We start from the raw sequence: 15694 nt of genomic DNA on the forward strand, positions 1-15694 counted from the left end.
TATGCGCATGTATTTTTGGAATCCCCTCGTGACAGTACTTTTAATGCACTTTTCAGTCACGTTGATGGAGGAAATATGCTTGGGTTTATCGAAGTAAATGTGCCAAAGTCAAATGTTATGTATGTTATTAATTTGCTGCAAATTATTGCTTAATTTCATATAAAGACCGCAGTTGACGGATATAAACGTCCAATTCCATTTGATTATCCTTCTCGGGAAAATGTCAGCTATTAAAGTTCAAATGCATTTGATGTTTATCATTAATTAAGATGACACGATTTTCCATATTGACCATGCACATGAATGTATTCTGCATTATTTCCCCCACTAAATTATTACATGTTCAATCATTTGTCCTTTTTTAAAACTATAGCAGGTGTTCTTTTAGCCTGAAAAAAAATAGTTAAGTGTGTCACATGTGAAACTTCAGCACAGAACTATTTGGTAATAATAACGCGTGACGTTAGGTTGGCTGTACTGTCCCTTTAAGAAGCCTGGGCGCTTACAGGGAAGCACCAGCCGCTCATCACATGATTCTTCTCTTGTGACAATCTAGAAAGCGAAGGGAAAAAAAAGGTTGGAGTTCATCGGAGTTACGATGTGCTTCGGTGGGACATGCTTCTTCTTTTTGGCCCTAGGGAAACCAAAGATGCAATTGAGTTAACTCTCGGAACACTCTTGCGTCGACGTGCATATTTCAAACTGAGCTTTGTTGCGTCGCGACGGACGAAGTTGGCGCATGGACAGCGACCAACTTTCGTTTTTGACGCAGTGTCTTTTTTGGTGAATTTGTATCGTTTTTTCCCGTTTTTTTGGAGGGTCGACGCATCTTGGCGTCTTGTGTTTAAAGTTACGCAGCAGATCGGACAAGTTTGGCTGACATGGTGGACAGCAAACCCATTCTTCAGGACAGACCTCCAGCTTACAACGCTGTCCCCGGGGCTTATGAATATGCTCCCCCGCAGCAGCAGCAGCCGCAGCCGCCGCAAGGCTACGGGGCGATCCCCGCCGCAGCTCCGCCGCCCTACCAATACCCAGACAACAGACATGGTGAGCAGACGAGCCAGTCGTCTTTAAGTGTCGCATTGTGCCTCGGTGGAACGAAAGTCAACGGGGGGATGAATCCCACCAGCATACTTCCGGGTTCGTTTCAGGCATTAGTCGTGGGAGTCGGCCCTGAAAAGTAATGAAACTGCGCCAACAATTTTGTTATATACGTCAATAATGTGCCCATCAAGAAAGGTCGTATAAAATGTACAAATTGCTAATTTTTATCGTAAAGGAAGAATGTATTCGTTTATTTAGCTAGAAAACGCCAAATGCGTTTTTTGGGGAGATTGAGGGCGGAAATCGTGATTGAATCACGGAAGTAAGCATGTTTTTGTTTTTAAGGGCGGAAATTAAAATCGTATCCCGGATGTTGACATTACAATTAACCACAGTAATGGGAGAAGTCAATCACAATTTTATAATTTATATTTGAAAATAAAATAACAGATTTTTGCACCCAGTTAGGTTAATCAAAGTTCATCACATGCTATCGTGGATCAATGTTCACATAAATAGCTCTCGAGTGATGTCAAATTTTCTGATTATTATTATTTATATATGAGTATTCACAGCTTTATATGGAAAAATTTACAACTTCTTATTCTTTTAGCCTCTTAAAAAAAGTTTAATTTACAATTATGACTTTTTTTTCCTGATTCGCAGCCTACCCATCACCCCATATGGGACCACCTGTATCCCGTCAGCCCTTTTCTGGAACCTACACAGTCATTCAACCTTCCGTTGTGGTGGTTGGAGGCTGCCCGGCCTGCAGGTGAAGTAGCACAACTCTCATTTAATCTTGGAATGAAAATGTGACTTGTGAAGAAATACTGTGTGAACAAGGAACAATGCGAGCGTCACATGTTCACCGTGACAAAACCTGTAAGCCTTGCTAAAACAATTAGTTAAGCAATAACATGGAAGCTCACAGTTTGCATCTTGTGATGCAAACCACCAATGTAGTTGCACTAGGTTGGGAATAAATTCAATAACTAAGTGTTTTGACAGCTATTTTGTTTCTCCCCATTAGAGTTGGCGTTTTAGAAGACGATTTCACCTGCCTGGGAATCCTGTGTGCCATCTTCTTCTTCCCACTGGGCATCCTTTTCTGTTTCGTGTTGCGCCAGAGGCGGTGCCCTAACTGCGGTGCCACCTTCGGATAGACCAAGCAAACAAAGGCTTACGCGTGTACTCGATGGCCAAAAGGTTGAGAATGTTGGGCATAAAAGTCAAATGTCAGCATGAAGCAAAAATGTCCAACATCCTGAACCTTTCAAAGCAATGTATACAACAATCCAGTATTTTCATGCCTTTTTTTCTCGTTTGTTTTTCTCATCACATACTGCTGTCGCTGACATGAAACATGCTAAAAAATTGAGATTCAACTGATTTATACTTTAGATGTAGTATTTTCTTCATCGATGAAGCGTAATATTCTCAATTTGAGTTCATGTCTAGGCTAAGTGCTGCTGACCAATCTCATATTTTGGAGTGGATAACCTTGAGGGTGGGATGGACATGAATGGACAGCTGCCAGCAGCGGCAGCAGCGTAATTTGTGTATGATTCTTCCAGGGTCATACTCGCACTGATTGTTAATGACTCTGCTCGCTTATTTTCCGCATTCGCATCTTTTCCTGGCCAAGAAAAAGACGACCTCAGGTACTTTCACCTCCATTGTTGGAAGAGCGGACTTTTTTTTTTGGTTGCTTTTTTTGTGGAGAGCGCAGAAATGATGAAAAATGATAATGGCTAGCTGGACTCGTCCAAGGGGCTCGCCGCCCACTCTTCTTCCGCAAGACAATCAAAACGTGTCGTCTTCCATCCTGCAAAAGATGTTAACCAGGACTCTTTTGCTGGAGAATTTTTCTGTCTTTGGAAATAAAACCTACGCACGTATGCTCTCCTGATCGAGCTTCTTACTTTTATATACTGTAATCTAGTTTATGATATTAAAAATATGATACCTATATTTTGGACTTGTTTTCTGTGTCTGGCCTGCTGGCCCATCTACAAATTCCTTATATTAACCCTTTCAGGGACAGCTGCCATTAAAGCTAACAGTCAAAAGTTTAATTTAAACATTTATATATAGCGAGACATTTTGGTCATTTAAAACTAACTCATTGCCTAATGTACGCTCCATTTAAAGTACACTATATGCATCTGTATAAGATTTGCATCATAACCTGACTTTTTAACCATCCCAAACCGACTGACTTTTGGAATTTTGACATAACAAATGAGTAAATTCACTCCTGTACAAAAAGCCATTGGAGCATTTATTCAATTTCCTTAACATCCAGTCTAAGGTTTGTTTACTAGTTTCTCTTTTGTCCTCACAAGTGAAACGATTCAGCGCACGAGTAGACAATTGTCTCAGTTCCACTAAGTCATTTGTGCACACTAGTAGGACAACTTGAGCATACATAACGTCCAGAATGGTCAGGGAAGTGGCAATTTCCTAATATGGCCACCGCCAAAGACACATTTTTAATTAAAATACAGGAGCATCACAAGTCCTAGAAAGGCTCCAAAATACTCCCAAGAGTTTCTGAAATCAGATAACCGGGGCCGATCGGTCGTTGGTGACGGTGGGACGTAATCGAACGGTAGAAAACGGGTTTCCGCCCCTAAAAACACAAGAAAGATTAAATATGTGAAGCGACTGGAATAGAAAGGAACCATTGAGCAAGGCTTGACTTACGCTAGGTAAGCGGGTGTCGGTCTGGAGATGCCGTTAGGCTGGTTTGTCTGTGGAGGGAAAGCAAAAGATTACTATGCAAAAAAAAAAAATAAATCACTATGTAAATATTGCCCTGCGTCGGAAAGACATCACGAGACTGACTGAGGAATCTTGCACGTCTGGAAGTGCAAGTCTGATCCACGTGTCCTATTTCCTTATTTCTAATATGCACCAATTTCAAAAAGAAAAAGAAAATACCCATCCATGCTGATAGCTGCTGATACAAAACAGTCTATTTTTTGGACTAATAGTTATTTTTACCATCGTTTTTTAAAATTTGTTATTTAGTGATACTGAACTTTTGGGGGTGATTTTTTTATCAAAGTACCTAAATGCCATACAAAATTCCATCTAGAGAAAATGAGATGACATGACATAGGAATCCAAAGAATTCTGTTTTTGGGTGATTGCCCTTGAAAATAATCCATGTAGTTCTCCATTGTGACCACAAGAGGGATTAAAAGGATCCCAACTTTCTTGCATGGAGACTTTTGAATTTATATTTGACATAAAAGCAATCTGGATTTAAGGTAGACATAATTCTAAGGATCAATAAAGAAAAAATATTGAATTCAAAGCATGCAAGGCATGAAGCTTTTTCTTTTTCATTTTGTTGGGTGTTTGATTGTTGTTGATTACAAACCAGTATGTGAGCATTTTTGCGTTGGTGCATTCCAGAGGGGACCAGTACACAACATTAATCCCACAACTCACCGTGTGGTGCTCGGAGGATAACGATGAGACGGCGGACGGCGTGGGCGAGTGTCGCCGGTGGTGATGGTGGTGGTTGACGGCGCTAAAGGTGCTGGCGGACGTCTTGGCAGAGGCGCGGTGGTCGGCATAGTCCTCCGGTGGGAGGATCATGGTGGCCTCGTCCGTTTCTGTGTCTTGGTGGTGCAGGTTGACCACACTGCGGCTGCGGTACGGCACTGCCGACACGCTGCCGTTTGACGGGGGAGGGCGGGACTTGAATGATCTGGTTTCGGAGCAATTGTGGGTGTGGTGTTTTTAGTGGGAGTCTGCTTACCTGTTGTTGTTGTTCACCAGCGGCTCCGAGAATGTGCGGCAATAGGACGTGGGGAACCAGCCCCTCCTACGACAAAGAAAACAGATGAAAGAGTGTTATTTAAAAAAAATGTATTGTTGCTGAGGAGAATTCAAAAGGTGCTAAAACTGCATTTGCAAGTACATTTAGCAGTTGACTATGGTTTTACATTTCACTTTTGTTTAAGACCTTGATCATGCAGAAAATGGCAATTTTCCACTTAAGTAGACCAACTCGCCATTGTCAGAAATGTTTAAATGCCGTATTATTTCTGCCAATAAAATGAGTATCACATTTTTACCCACTCCAGTCCAAATGGATTCGACATTCATTGCCAGAAATGATGAAATCTTATCTTTTGAGTCCTCCTCACGTATCCCCCTCCCTCCTCCCTCCGCGTATATCAATATTTGTATATCCGATGAAAATCCATTGTAAGCGCTACTGTCACTTTTAATCGAAAGTCTGAAATGAAATGTGGAGCATTTCCCATTCTGTTGCCAGGGTGTTGCCCGGTAACATTATCAGCGCCCACGACAAAGGAAAGTGAGCACAAAAGGCCAACCTGGACCGGAAGGCCAACGGTGATAAGGAGCGGGACTCACTTTCCGTTCTTCTCCATTTCGCCGTACATCCAGCCGTCTTTCTCCTCGGGTATGAGCAGAATGATGACGTCGCCCTCGTCGAAACTGAGAAGGGTGTTGTTGTTCCCGGCGGCGTGGGGGAAGATGGTGCGAACCCGCTGCCTTTTCACCACGTGATTGAGGCCCGCGGCCACCGACACAGAGCGGGCCAGGTTGCTATCACCGTTGCTTTCGTGCTCTAAAGTCAAAATTGAACAAAGTCAAATTGTTAGGCGGGGAGAAAAAGAAATAGTTTGACAGCGTGTTTGCGTTACCTGTGTTGTCGCTGCCCGTTCTGAACCCGCTGGGAGCTTTGTTGTCCGGGGTGAACAGGCTCACCAATGGGCTGACGTGAGCCTTCTGAGAGGGAGCGGGTGGTGCGGAGATGTTCTGTGGCACACATCAAGGCATGCTGATGTTAGTACATGAGGACCGAAATACCAGAAAAGTACGTTAAAGTGAGATGGGAAGCTTCATTTGGTTTTATTTTTGCACCATCTAAAGAACCGAGTTAACATGTCTTATTTTGCCTCAACTTGTTTTGAGTGGCTTTGTTCTGGGTAATTATAATAATTTGACAATTTTTGGCAAAACTGGGCAATGAATCCATTTTGCAGCCTGTCATTTCATTAAAAGTGGTCTTTTGGCATTACATGGTGCTAATTGATAAAAATATTGATATATTTTTTGTCAAAACTAGTGTTTTTTTTTTAACCACCATTGTACTCAGGAAATATGTTAAAGTGCCTGACTTTGACAAAATAAGTATTTTGACACCATTTAAATCTTAAACTATGTTGAAGTGAGTGTGTATTTCATACAAAAAAAAATCATGAAAAAAACAACAAAAAAACTTTTGCACTAAATTGAAGTGCCTTGTTGGATGGATCATTTATGGCCATTAAAACAAGTGTATTTGGACAAAAGTAGTACTTTGCTACTATCTTTGCAACAAAGAACTATGTCAATGTGAGTTGAAATGCTCCATTTTGCCAAAAACATACCAAGCTGCGCCGCGATGGTGTCGGCGAGGGCATCGGCGTGATGGAGACGGGCGTACGCAGACCCTCAATCATGGTAACGACGCTTTCGGGCATGTCGGTGGCGTCGTTGCATTGGTTTTGCCAGCTGCTGAGCTTGGCCGACAGGATGTCTCTTGCCTGACCCCCACAAAACAAAACAAAACAAAACAATAACAATAACAACTATGAATCTCCAGGCGGCTGATTGGAGCCACAGTGGGGTGGATGTGTGACCTTGTCGTGAAAGGACGCAATCTGGTAAGAGAACAAGCAGTGTTTGTCCACCAGGAAGCAGAAGCGCCGTTTCTCCTCCAGCAGGGCTTCTTTGCATCCATCGGCAATGAAGAGCTGCATGTCCATTTGCCGGTTGCTTAGCGTCTCCAAGCACTGGCGACACACAAATACACAAGACACACTTTGAGTGAAATGTCACCCGGTGATGGTCCCGGTTAACGAGCGTCGCGTCGGACTTATCTCGCCGTCCACGCGCTTTGTGGATTGGCGAGACAAGCTGGACTTTTTAACGGAGCGGTCTCGTAAAAAGACGGATAAAAATGGGCGAGAGATAAGTACTCTGTGTTATCTACAGTAGCAGACAACGCTTAAGATAAGTTGAGGATGCGTGTGCCAAACTTTGATTAAAGTGTTCTTACCGGATTTTGCGCTAGTCATGCTTGTTTGTACTTGCCAAAATATCACAGAATCCTTTTTTTTTTTAATTGCAGTAAAACGTTGTAAATGTCAGGCTTTAAAGTGACATTATTATTTCTAATTGATCTGGATACAGAAACGCCTCATAGTCGATTCACTGAATTTGGACTGACAAAAACAAACGTACCCAAAAAGTGCAAAAGGAATTTGTCAAGATATTATCACGGATTAACTAAGAAAGGTAGGCGGCATCATTCCTGCTAACAACACAATGAGAACCAAAGAAGGCGTGTGATTTAGAAGAAAAAAAATCTCATCTATAACACTAGCAAAAGCATTTTTTCACCTACTGACATGACAACAAACTTGTTGCGACCTGTTCTATATCACATGCCTTGTGATCTGATTCCAAACGCAAATTGCACAATCTCCAGCCATGATGAATAAGTGTTTTTAGAGAAAGTCTGTGCTGAGGTGCGCCCTGCTGTTGTTTGCGTCAGTCAGGTTGTTCAACCCACCAGGCGCAGCCACTTTATTGACAGAATACATCAAACTGTGAAAGATTCCAAACGCCGCAGCCCGACTGGCCCGATCGATGCGAGCCAGGTTATGCAAGCACCGAACTCTTCCAAATGAATGGAAAACTTCTCTACTGAAACAGCTTGATTTATTTTAGATATCAAGTCACTATATTATCACAAATATTTTTTGTGATAATATAGTACGTTAATAAAAGAAATTTAATATACATCTATACTCTTCATTTTAATTATATCGGCACTCATTATTGACTTTCCCGGGCCACACAAATTGATGCGGCAGGCCAGATTTAGCCCCCGGGCCGCTACTTTGACACCAGTTATGTAAATAGTGGTTGATTCATTTCATAATCGATTAATGGTTGCTCTAGTTTTCAACAAAGAATAAACACAAATCATTAGATGATAAGCTGACAAATGCTATTAACACTTTAGTCCAGTATTAGGCTTTTATTCTAAAAGACCACGATTACTACTTCCAGTACCCAATGCTGTCAATTATATTACACAAAAAAACTCAGCCAAGTCAACATTTTTCCACTTGACAGTACATGGCACCCAAAATTAATTTGACACCCCCAGCACAGTTAGTGATATTGGACTCACAGTCTGAATTAGTAATGCTTGTTTGTTCATGAGTCTCTTGCTGTTTAGTCAGTGTGTTGGCAACCTTTTATTATTATTTATTATTTTCAGCCACATGCTAGATGACTTGTACTAGAGTGAACCTTTTGTCCCAAAACATTGCTACACCTGGCAGTGTGGCTCAGGTGACTTTGTGCATAATTATAGCTTAGCAAATATGAATAGAACTGTGTGTGTGTTCGAATGAGTCAAGTGTGTGTCTGTATCGTCTCACCTCACTCTCTTTGTTCTCATACTTGTTGGCATTCTTTCCTTGGCTTTTCCTCCTCAGCTTCTTTAGGTCAGCCTGGGATTTCTCCAAAGAGTCCTGCTTCATCTTATGTTCCATCTGGTACCTTTTAAACGTGGCCTGGAAAGAAACAGGTTGCCAGACGTTGAAAATCAGAAATCTCGCTGGCGTTTTTGCAGTTTTTCGCCAGTATTTTTTTGTGTAGATTTGTGAGAGTCATTTTATTCTGTGTAATAATTGGTTGGTTAAAATTCCAAACTAGAACAACCTTAACGTGTTCTAGTTTTCTAATGAAACTGAGTGTGCGCATGCCTTCTATGCAATGCTCCTTTCACAATGTTAAATTATATAGTTTGTAGTATGCAGGCAGGCAGTAACAACAGTTAATTGTAGAAAATAAAAACCAACAAACCACATAGTTATAGATTCCACAACTAAAAATGAGTTAATGACAGCTGTCAGACAACAATGTTTTGCTTTTTTTTTGTTGATCAGAAGTGAATGGAAAATATGTAGGATATACCGCAACATAAATTCAATTAGTTTCATGACAAAGCAATTACAGCACATTCACAAGCATAATTGGAGGAAGTATAATGACAATTATGACATCATGACTTCAATGCCAAGTGCCTAGTTATTTCAAATCAGGTTTAAGTGGTAGTTTTGATGAGTCCCTATAGTCAGATTGTTTTAGATTTCATCAAATATTAAAGCACAGTCGTGAAAAATCGCTATTTGTGAAAAATATTTAGTATTTCAACAAAATGACCTATGACATGTCAGAATTTGTGAACGTTCTTTTCCCATGGAATATAGTGCAAATTTTTCACATTCACTAAAACCATATTTAATTTATTTTTTAACTTACCGTCATGTATTTGACATCCATCTCCGTCTTCCTCTCCAGCTCGTTTATAATCTCCCGATGGAATCTCTTAAACTTCAGGTTTGACAAAAAAAGACACACAATGAGTTCGAAACATGGAGGAGGATTGGATATTGACTAAGATAGGGAAACCTGTTAAATAAGAGAAGTACATTTATATTGTATTAGCACATATGTGTGGGGGTGTTTGCAAGGTTGAAGGTTGTGCTTATGAATGAGTCAGAAATAAAGCGTGGGAATGCCCACAGACTGCTCCCTCTTCCTCTTTGGATTGCATTCTGGTTCATTATTGCGAGGGTGGCCCAGCATACAGCGTCCGCATGGAGCACTCAAGTCCAAACACAAACAACCGGCGAGGTTGTCCCCCGTCAATTTTGGTGACTAAAAGTCTATTATTTGAGTCAACCCACCCACCAGCAACAATTCATAGACAACGTCTTCACCAGTGACAGATGACTGTTTCTTCCCATCTGTGTCCACAAAAGCCATTCAGTACTTTAATACTGATTAAAGTTCACTAATTTTCTCTACTTCAGTCTGAAAGAGGGGGAATATCCCACTTTATTGGGAATCCATGAGCAAACTGACTCTGAGACAGGGCCAAGTTTTATATTTCCAAAAGTCTCAATCTTGTCTTAATCTCTGTCTTTTCTTGTTTTGATCTTGTTTCAGTCTTGGCCTTTATTTAGACCTTTTCTCTTAATCTTAGTTTGTGTTTGGTCTCAATACTCTACTAATTCCTTCTCATAAATGTCCCTTCTTCTTTGACCTCTGTTCCCAGAGAGTTTTGCTCAAAGACCAAATTTCAAGAGCCAAGAGGTTAATACGCGTCCCCTCAAGAATTTGCACTAATTGTTATGAGCAAAAAAGGCACCAGAGATAAAAGTAGCAGAAAAATGTGCATTAGGCAAGTTGATAAGACTACAATTTGTGTCAGGCAGAGATTCTACTCACATTGTCCTCCCACTCAAAAAAGACTTTCCGGTGGACTTCCGAGATTCCCATCAGCACCACCCCTAACCAGCAAAGAAGGAGAACAAGGTTAAACATTCATATAGTCTTGCTCTAAGACGCCATTGGCAGTCAATGAGTTAACAACTCTTGAGCGCCTTTGACTCACGACCTGTCAAACGTCACCGTATTTCACAATGTGGTACAAAAGGATTCACTTTGTAGAAGGAAAAGGACATAAATGCAAGCGTCTTAACTGGAAAAACTGGACCACCAACTGTTGGGCTAATCAAAAAGGACTTAGAAAAAGTGGACGGCTATACATTTGCCACTTGCTCTCTCTGCATGCACTTTGACAAAAATAATCAATTTAGGATTATGACAAAGATGTATTCAAAAAATGCTGGTCTGTGCTACGTACTAAGATCTGAGAATTGAAATTGGGTTTTCAGAAGAAGCCAAAATGCAGATGGCATGCCAGCTGACTTAAGTCTGTTTCCAACATATTTTATGCAGTCTGGATAGTACTTGTTTATTGACACCATTCTTATTGACATTTAATAACACTTGGTAGAAAACTGTTAGTCACAAGAAGACAGTGTAATGTGGCACTTTAAGAGCTGAGGGACCAAATCTGCATTCAATAGAGTGCTAACTACCATATATTCAACACTATAACTTGCAGGTAGTATTCATGTTTGAATATAGAATATTTACATAGTACTTTTTACTTTAAAGCTGATTTTTAAAGAAATTTTTGATGTAATCAGGGCACAATACTGCTGCCATACTTGTTTTTGTGGGCAAAATAATCCTGGCATGAGCGACAGCCACCTGATGCGCCATGCAAACATGCTGGGATTATGTTAAAAAAATAAAAAGCCATGTGATCCGCCTAGATGAAAGGACACTCCAGGATCTGTTGTTCAGGTTTGTTTTATGGCAACGATTCTTTTGACTGAGGGCTTAACATTTGAGCTGAGAATTTTAATTAAAACCAAATTATAGTTGTCGAATTATTATTCAATTAATTGTCACTGCCTGGTAGAAAACGGAGTGTCTTTGTAATTATAATTTCGCAGCCAATCTCACAAAATCATAAATACAAAAAAAATAAGGTCCTCGAACATCAAAAAAATTCTCAGACAGAACTGCAGAACAATTAAAGACTTTAAGACCTACCAGACAGAATATAAGGCATTTTAAGACAATACAGTCTCGCAACTTTTTAACATGGCATCAACAATGTGGCAATAACTTGGCAAGAAAGTTCAAAAATTAGTCAGATTCTGCTGCTAGATTCCTTTAATTGCAACTATCTGGAATGAGAACTATCCTTTTTTTTCTTGTAGATGATAAGCAAACCTCCATCCTGGCATGTATTTTGTCCATGCTTTTTGTTTCAGCTATCAGTCAGCCTTGGTTAAGCCTCCGACTCAATACGAAGATATGAAGACTGATAATGGATTCCTGTTCAGGGTCCTTCTGGGGGAGGGAAGTCTGTTGCAAGTGGTGGAATGAAAGAACTGTTGACATTTGAACTCTTACTGCTGAGAAGGACAAGAACGAGGAGGAGGAGGGGCGCAAAAGGAAGACGGCGAGGACAAGGTGCACTTGGTCTTCCGATATCTCTCAAGAGTATCCCATTTCTGGTCGGCTATACGCGACAATCTAGCTCAGGTTTCTCAGCAGCCAACCTCACTCCGTCAAAAATACGCAGGGTTTTAGCTCACTGAACCTTTACGGTACACAAAAATTGTGTATATTTTTCCTTGCAGTGACTGTAAATTCACTTGGAAAGAAAAACAAAGGGATGGACTGCTGTTTAGACAAGTAAAATTTTCCCTCCCCCACATTTCACTCTACAAGTCTGCACTGACCTTGTATTTACTGTACAGTGGGTGATAGTCTAAATGAGTCTTCGAGATTAGGTTCCTGGTTTACCTGTAGCATATCTGTCAACCTCGGCCAATTGCTCCCCATATTAATGATTGTGATTCCCCTTAAGTAAAAATAAACAGTACAAATGCAATATAGCACATATTTACTCACATAGGGTGCACTTAAACTTTTTTATGCACTAAATTCAAGATTCTATACGACGCTGATAGATTGACTGTCTAAGTACATTGCTTGCTGACACACTATATTTATATTGTGTTAAAGTAGCAGAATGTGCATATCATGCTTAATGCATGACAATATTAGCAGTCGAGAGGATCTGGATTACAGCCAAAAATGGCAAAACAAGATCGGTTTTACAAAAAAACTTACTTATAAACAAAATACCCGTGCAAAAGTTGAAATGATCAAAAAAAGTATAAAATATGGGGAAAAACATAAATTGACAGGTATGCTGTTGGTCAATCCAAACAAATGCAATAGCTAGGAAGGCTATAACATCTACATTTTCTGCCCAAATAATCCAAATACTCTTCGATTTACCCTTACATCACGAGGAAGGTAACGGACACCAAAACCTTAGACAACACCAGACATTCGGCGATTCATTTTTATTTAATCCCCACAATCCCAGATGGTGAGTCAGGGAAAGATCATTTCTGGGCCAGCACACAAGGATTAGTGGATTGTACCCACAGGTTAAGGGCTCAGCATGACTCAGACAAGAATATAAGAATACAATAATAATTCGCACCTTACTAGAACCTCACCCATCAATCATCTATTCGATCGAATCTTAGAACTGAGACAGTCAAACTGCATCGGGTTCAACTTTGGGAAATGACTACGCTAACCAAAAATGACTCAACAAGAATCCAGAATCCTGTTCAAAACTATTTAAAAGTGCGTGTCAAATGATTTATTGTCGGTCTGTTGATCCCCTAAAGATTTGCCAGGCGGCCACATCACATCTCCCATTGTCCCGCTCTATTTAATTAGCAGTTCCGCAGGGGAGCTGAGAAGTAAACAGTGGTTGAATCAAAGTGTACTACAGGTGAAGCAGATATAATTTCCGTGTGGGGAGTCACCCGGGCAAAGCAGCATGCTAGAAATTAAATTGCGTAACACTGGTACCTGCCATACAGTGAAACTGTATCGCCGTTTGGTTTACTCAGTAACTGTACTTTGCGCATTACTCGGCACAATTCAAACGTTGACTGCTTAAAGACATACTTGATTGAATATACTTCAGAAAGTACTTGTAAATATGGCATTCTTAAGTTTTACTAAAACTAATAAAAAGGACTGATGAGAACATGAATTTACCTAAATCTCTGGATACAGGAGAAACCACAGCACTCTCCCCAATTTTTGACATGGCATCAAAATATAATCTTCCTGACAAAGTCATTGCTATGGAAAGAAAAAAAATCAACAATAATCAGTATCATCAACACAAAATGTTATTTTACAGTGCAGCCCGAGTTTATTTTAAACAATGTCAAACTACTCACCCGCTACAGATTTCTCGTAGTTCTTCCCCAAGTTGACCAGGTTTCTCAGACCTGGGTTGAACTGGTCCATCACATTCTGAGAAACCAGACGAGAGGAAAAGGTTTATAATTTATACATTTGATCATGAGTGTTGTTTTGAGACGGATTTTTAAGGTCTTATTCTTGTCTCAGATCTCAAATCTTGGTGGGGTTTAAGTCATAGCCTTGAACGCAACACAGTACTTTGAACTCATTTGCCCTTTTGCAGAATTTCCCAGCTATATTAATCTACAAAATGATCCAGAATAAAATTTAGCCATTGTTTGTTGTTTTGAGATAGTGGGATTTTTCCTCCCATTTCTAAAAAAAAACCTGAATATTTAATTTAAACCAATAGGGGTACTTTTGAACAGCAAAGCGGAACGGAACAGCTGATCTGATCTCTGTAATCATGTCAATTAGCTCATCTTAAGTGCATTTCCTGGTAAGACTCACACCCAAAACCAGAATGCAGGAAATCAAATAAACACAAATACAGTGCAAAACCTTTCAGTACTCGTCATCCATCAGTGAGACCGTGGTAGACTACATTCCTTAAATACTCCAGATTGAAATGAGGTGGTTTTGCAATGTATACTTTCAAACAATGATCAATTCTGTGAAGACTGGAAACTATAAAACCAGTGGAGTTACTGTTATTGACTTTATGCCACCTGTGGAACAAGGCATTGTTGGCCATTGACAGCAATAGACGTCCAATCCATTTGAACTCCCATTTTAAATAGAATGGATGTCTATGGCACTGGATGAGATAATTAGCAAGTTTTACAATTCTTTTTTTAATACATGCACAATCTGGGAAAAAAACAAGGTATATTATCAATATTATTATCATGAAACTCAAAATCCAGATTGTGAGCTAAAATTGACTAAACTGACAATCCCTTGGCCTCAATACAAGTAAAATAAATCTAAAAAGTAGATTCTCATCAGCCATTTTGTTTTATGGCAATCCCCAAATATTAAACATATTATGACAGATTTGGACATGTTTGCTACATGTGTTGACCCCTCCCATCAAACAATTGTGCAATTAGTCAAACAATGAATAAAACCATGTTATTCCATGATGCAGATCAACCAAACCCAGTTGAATTATGGAAATATGTATTACTAGTATGTATTACATCGTGGATTCATATTTTGTAGTACAATAATGAGGGAAATGAGTGGGTCTAATAAAGTAGTGTGGGCACACCTGTTACTTCACAGGTGGCCAGTATACGTACCTTGTATGTACTTTCAGTAAGCTTGTTCACCTCCTCCGCGCTCCTCGACATTTTTAAAATCCCTTGTGGACCAAAAATGGAGATGGGATTGGCAAAATGATGTTTGAAGATGTTCAAATTCGGTCGATGATTAAAAAAGTCATAAATTAAAAAAAGAAGGCGTGGGCTGGGGAGAAAAGCTATGGTCGCCAAGTCCACATACCTCACCGGAGAAGTAAAACGCGATCATGTGGATTAAAATAAAATCCTAATAAAATGATTTTAAAAAAGGCGTCCAGTAAAGGGAAGATCGGTTGTGATGTGTTGCCACGCAGGTAATGAAAACTGCTGTCAAACTTGTTGCAGGTTGGCGAGTTTACGGTAGGGGAGGGGGGGAGGGAGCAGGAAGTGAACATTACAAGGAACTGTTTTCTGTTCCGGTATTGATTCCAAAATAAGACATTTTATTTGCAGTCCAGGAAAACTAGATTTTTGCAAGGTTGGAACTCTCACTTGTCACCTAGAACGGATACACATGATGAAATGCATTGAATACATCATATCATATTCATTATATAAATTTTCATCCATAACTGTATTAAGATTGTTGAGTATATTCTACCACCAGATGTCAGTAAATG

General features: G+C 40.0%; 2 protein-coding genes across 2 annotated transcripts; one reads left to right on the forward strand and one right to left on the reverse strand.

Annotated features, from left to right (window-relative positions):
- The first annotated feature begins 493 nt into the window (after nt 1–493).
- On the forward strand, nt 494–3021 carry bri3 (brain protein I3). The gene is made up of 3 exons (XM_077734777.1): nt 494–1050; nt 1714–1822; nt 2081–3021. Exons 1-3 carry the CDS (start codon nt 882–884, stop codon nt 2211–2213), a joined length of 411 nt encoding a protein of 136 aa, XP_077590903.1. The 5' UTR covers nt 494–881; the 3' UTR covers nt 2214–3021.
- Nucleotides 3022–3310: 289 nt separating this feature from the next.
- Nucleotides 3311–15456, reverse strand: baiap2l1b (BAR/IMD domain containing adaptor protein 2 like 1b). The gene is made up of 14 exons (XM_077734776.1): nt 15075–15456; nt 13806–13881; nt 13618–13704; nt 10393–10454; nt 9421–9492; nt 8535–8669; nt 6720–6872; nt 6468–6623; nt 5739–5853; nt 5446–5662; nt 4823–4888; nt 4510–4735; nt 3757–3803; nt 3311–3682 (listed from the first exon to the last, which is right to left on the reverse strand). Exons 1-14 carry the CDS (start codon nt 15123–15125, stop codon nt 3610–3612), a joined length of 1536 nt encoding a protein of 511 aa, XP_077590902.1. The 5' UTR covers nt 15126–15456; the 3' UTR covers nt 3311–3609.
- Nucleotides 15457–15694: the final 238 nt, after the last annotated feature.

This window comes from Stigmatopora nigra, chromosome 15 (assembly GCF_051989575.1).
Source record: "Stigmatopora nigra isolate UIUO_SnigA chromosome 15, RoL_Snig_1.1, whole genome shotgun sequence".
Classification (NCBI taxonomy): Eukaryota; Metazoa; Chordata; class Actinopteri; order Syngnathiformes; family Syngnathidae; genus Stigmatopora; species Stigmatopora nigra.

Bases quoted from the DNA above. Each gene is read 5' to 3' on its own strand.
- baiap2l1b (XM_077734776.1), bottom strand. From the start codon at position 15,125: ATGTCGAGGAGCGCGGAGGAGGTGAACAAGCTTACTGAAAGTACATAC. The intron at 6,624-6,719 runs GTCACACATCCA...TGTGGGGGTCAG, and splicing joins TTGCGTCCTTTCACGACAAG to GCAAGAGACATCCTGTCGGC. The intron at 3,804-4,509 runs GTGAGTTGTGGG...TTCCCTCCACAG, and splicing joins TATCCTCCGAGCACCACACG to ACAAACCAGCCTAACGGCAT.
- bri3 (XM_077734777.1), top strand. From the start codon at position 882: ATGGTGGACAGCAAACCCATTCTTCAGGACAGACCTCCAGCTTACAAC. The intron at 1,051-1,713 runs GTGAGCAGACGA...CCTGATTCGCAG, and splicing joins ATACCCAGACAACAGACATG to CCTACCCATCACCCCATATG. The intron at 1,823-2,080 runs GTGAAGTAGCAC...TCTCCCCATTAG, and splicing joins GGAGGCTGCCCGGCCTGCAG to AGTTGGCGTTTTAGAAGACG.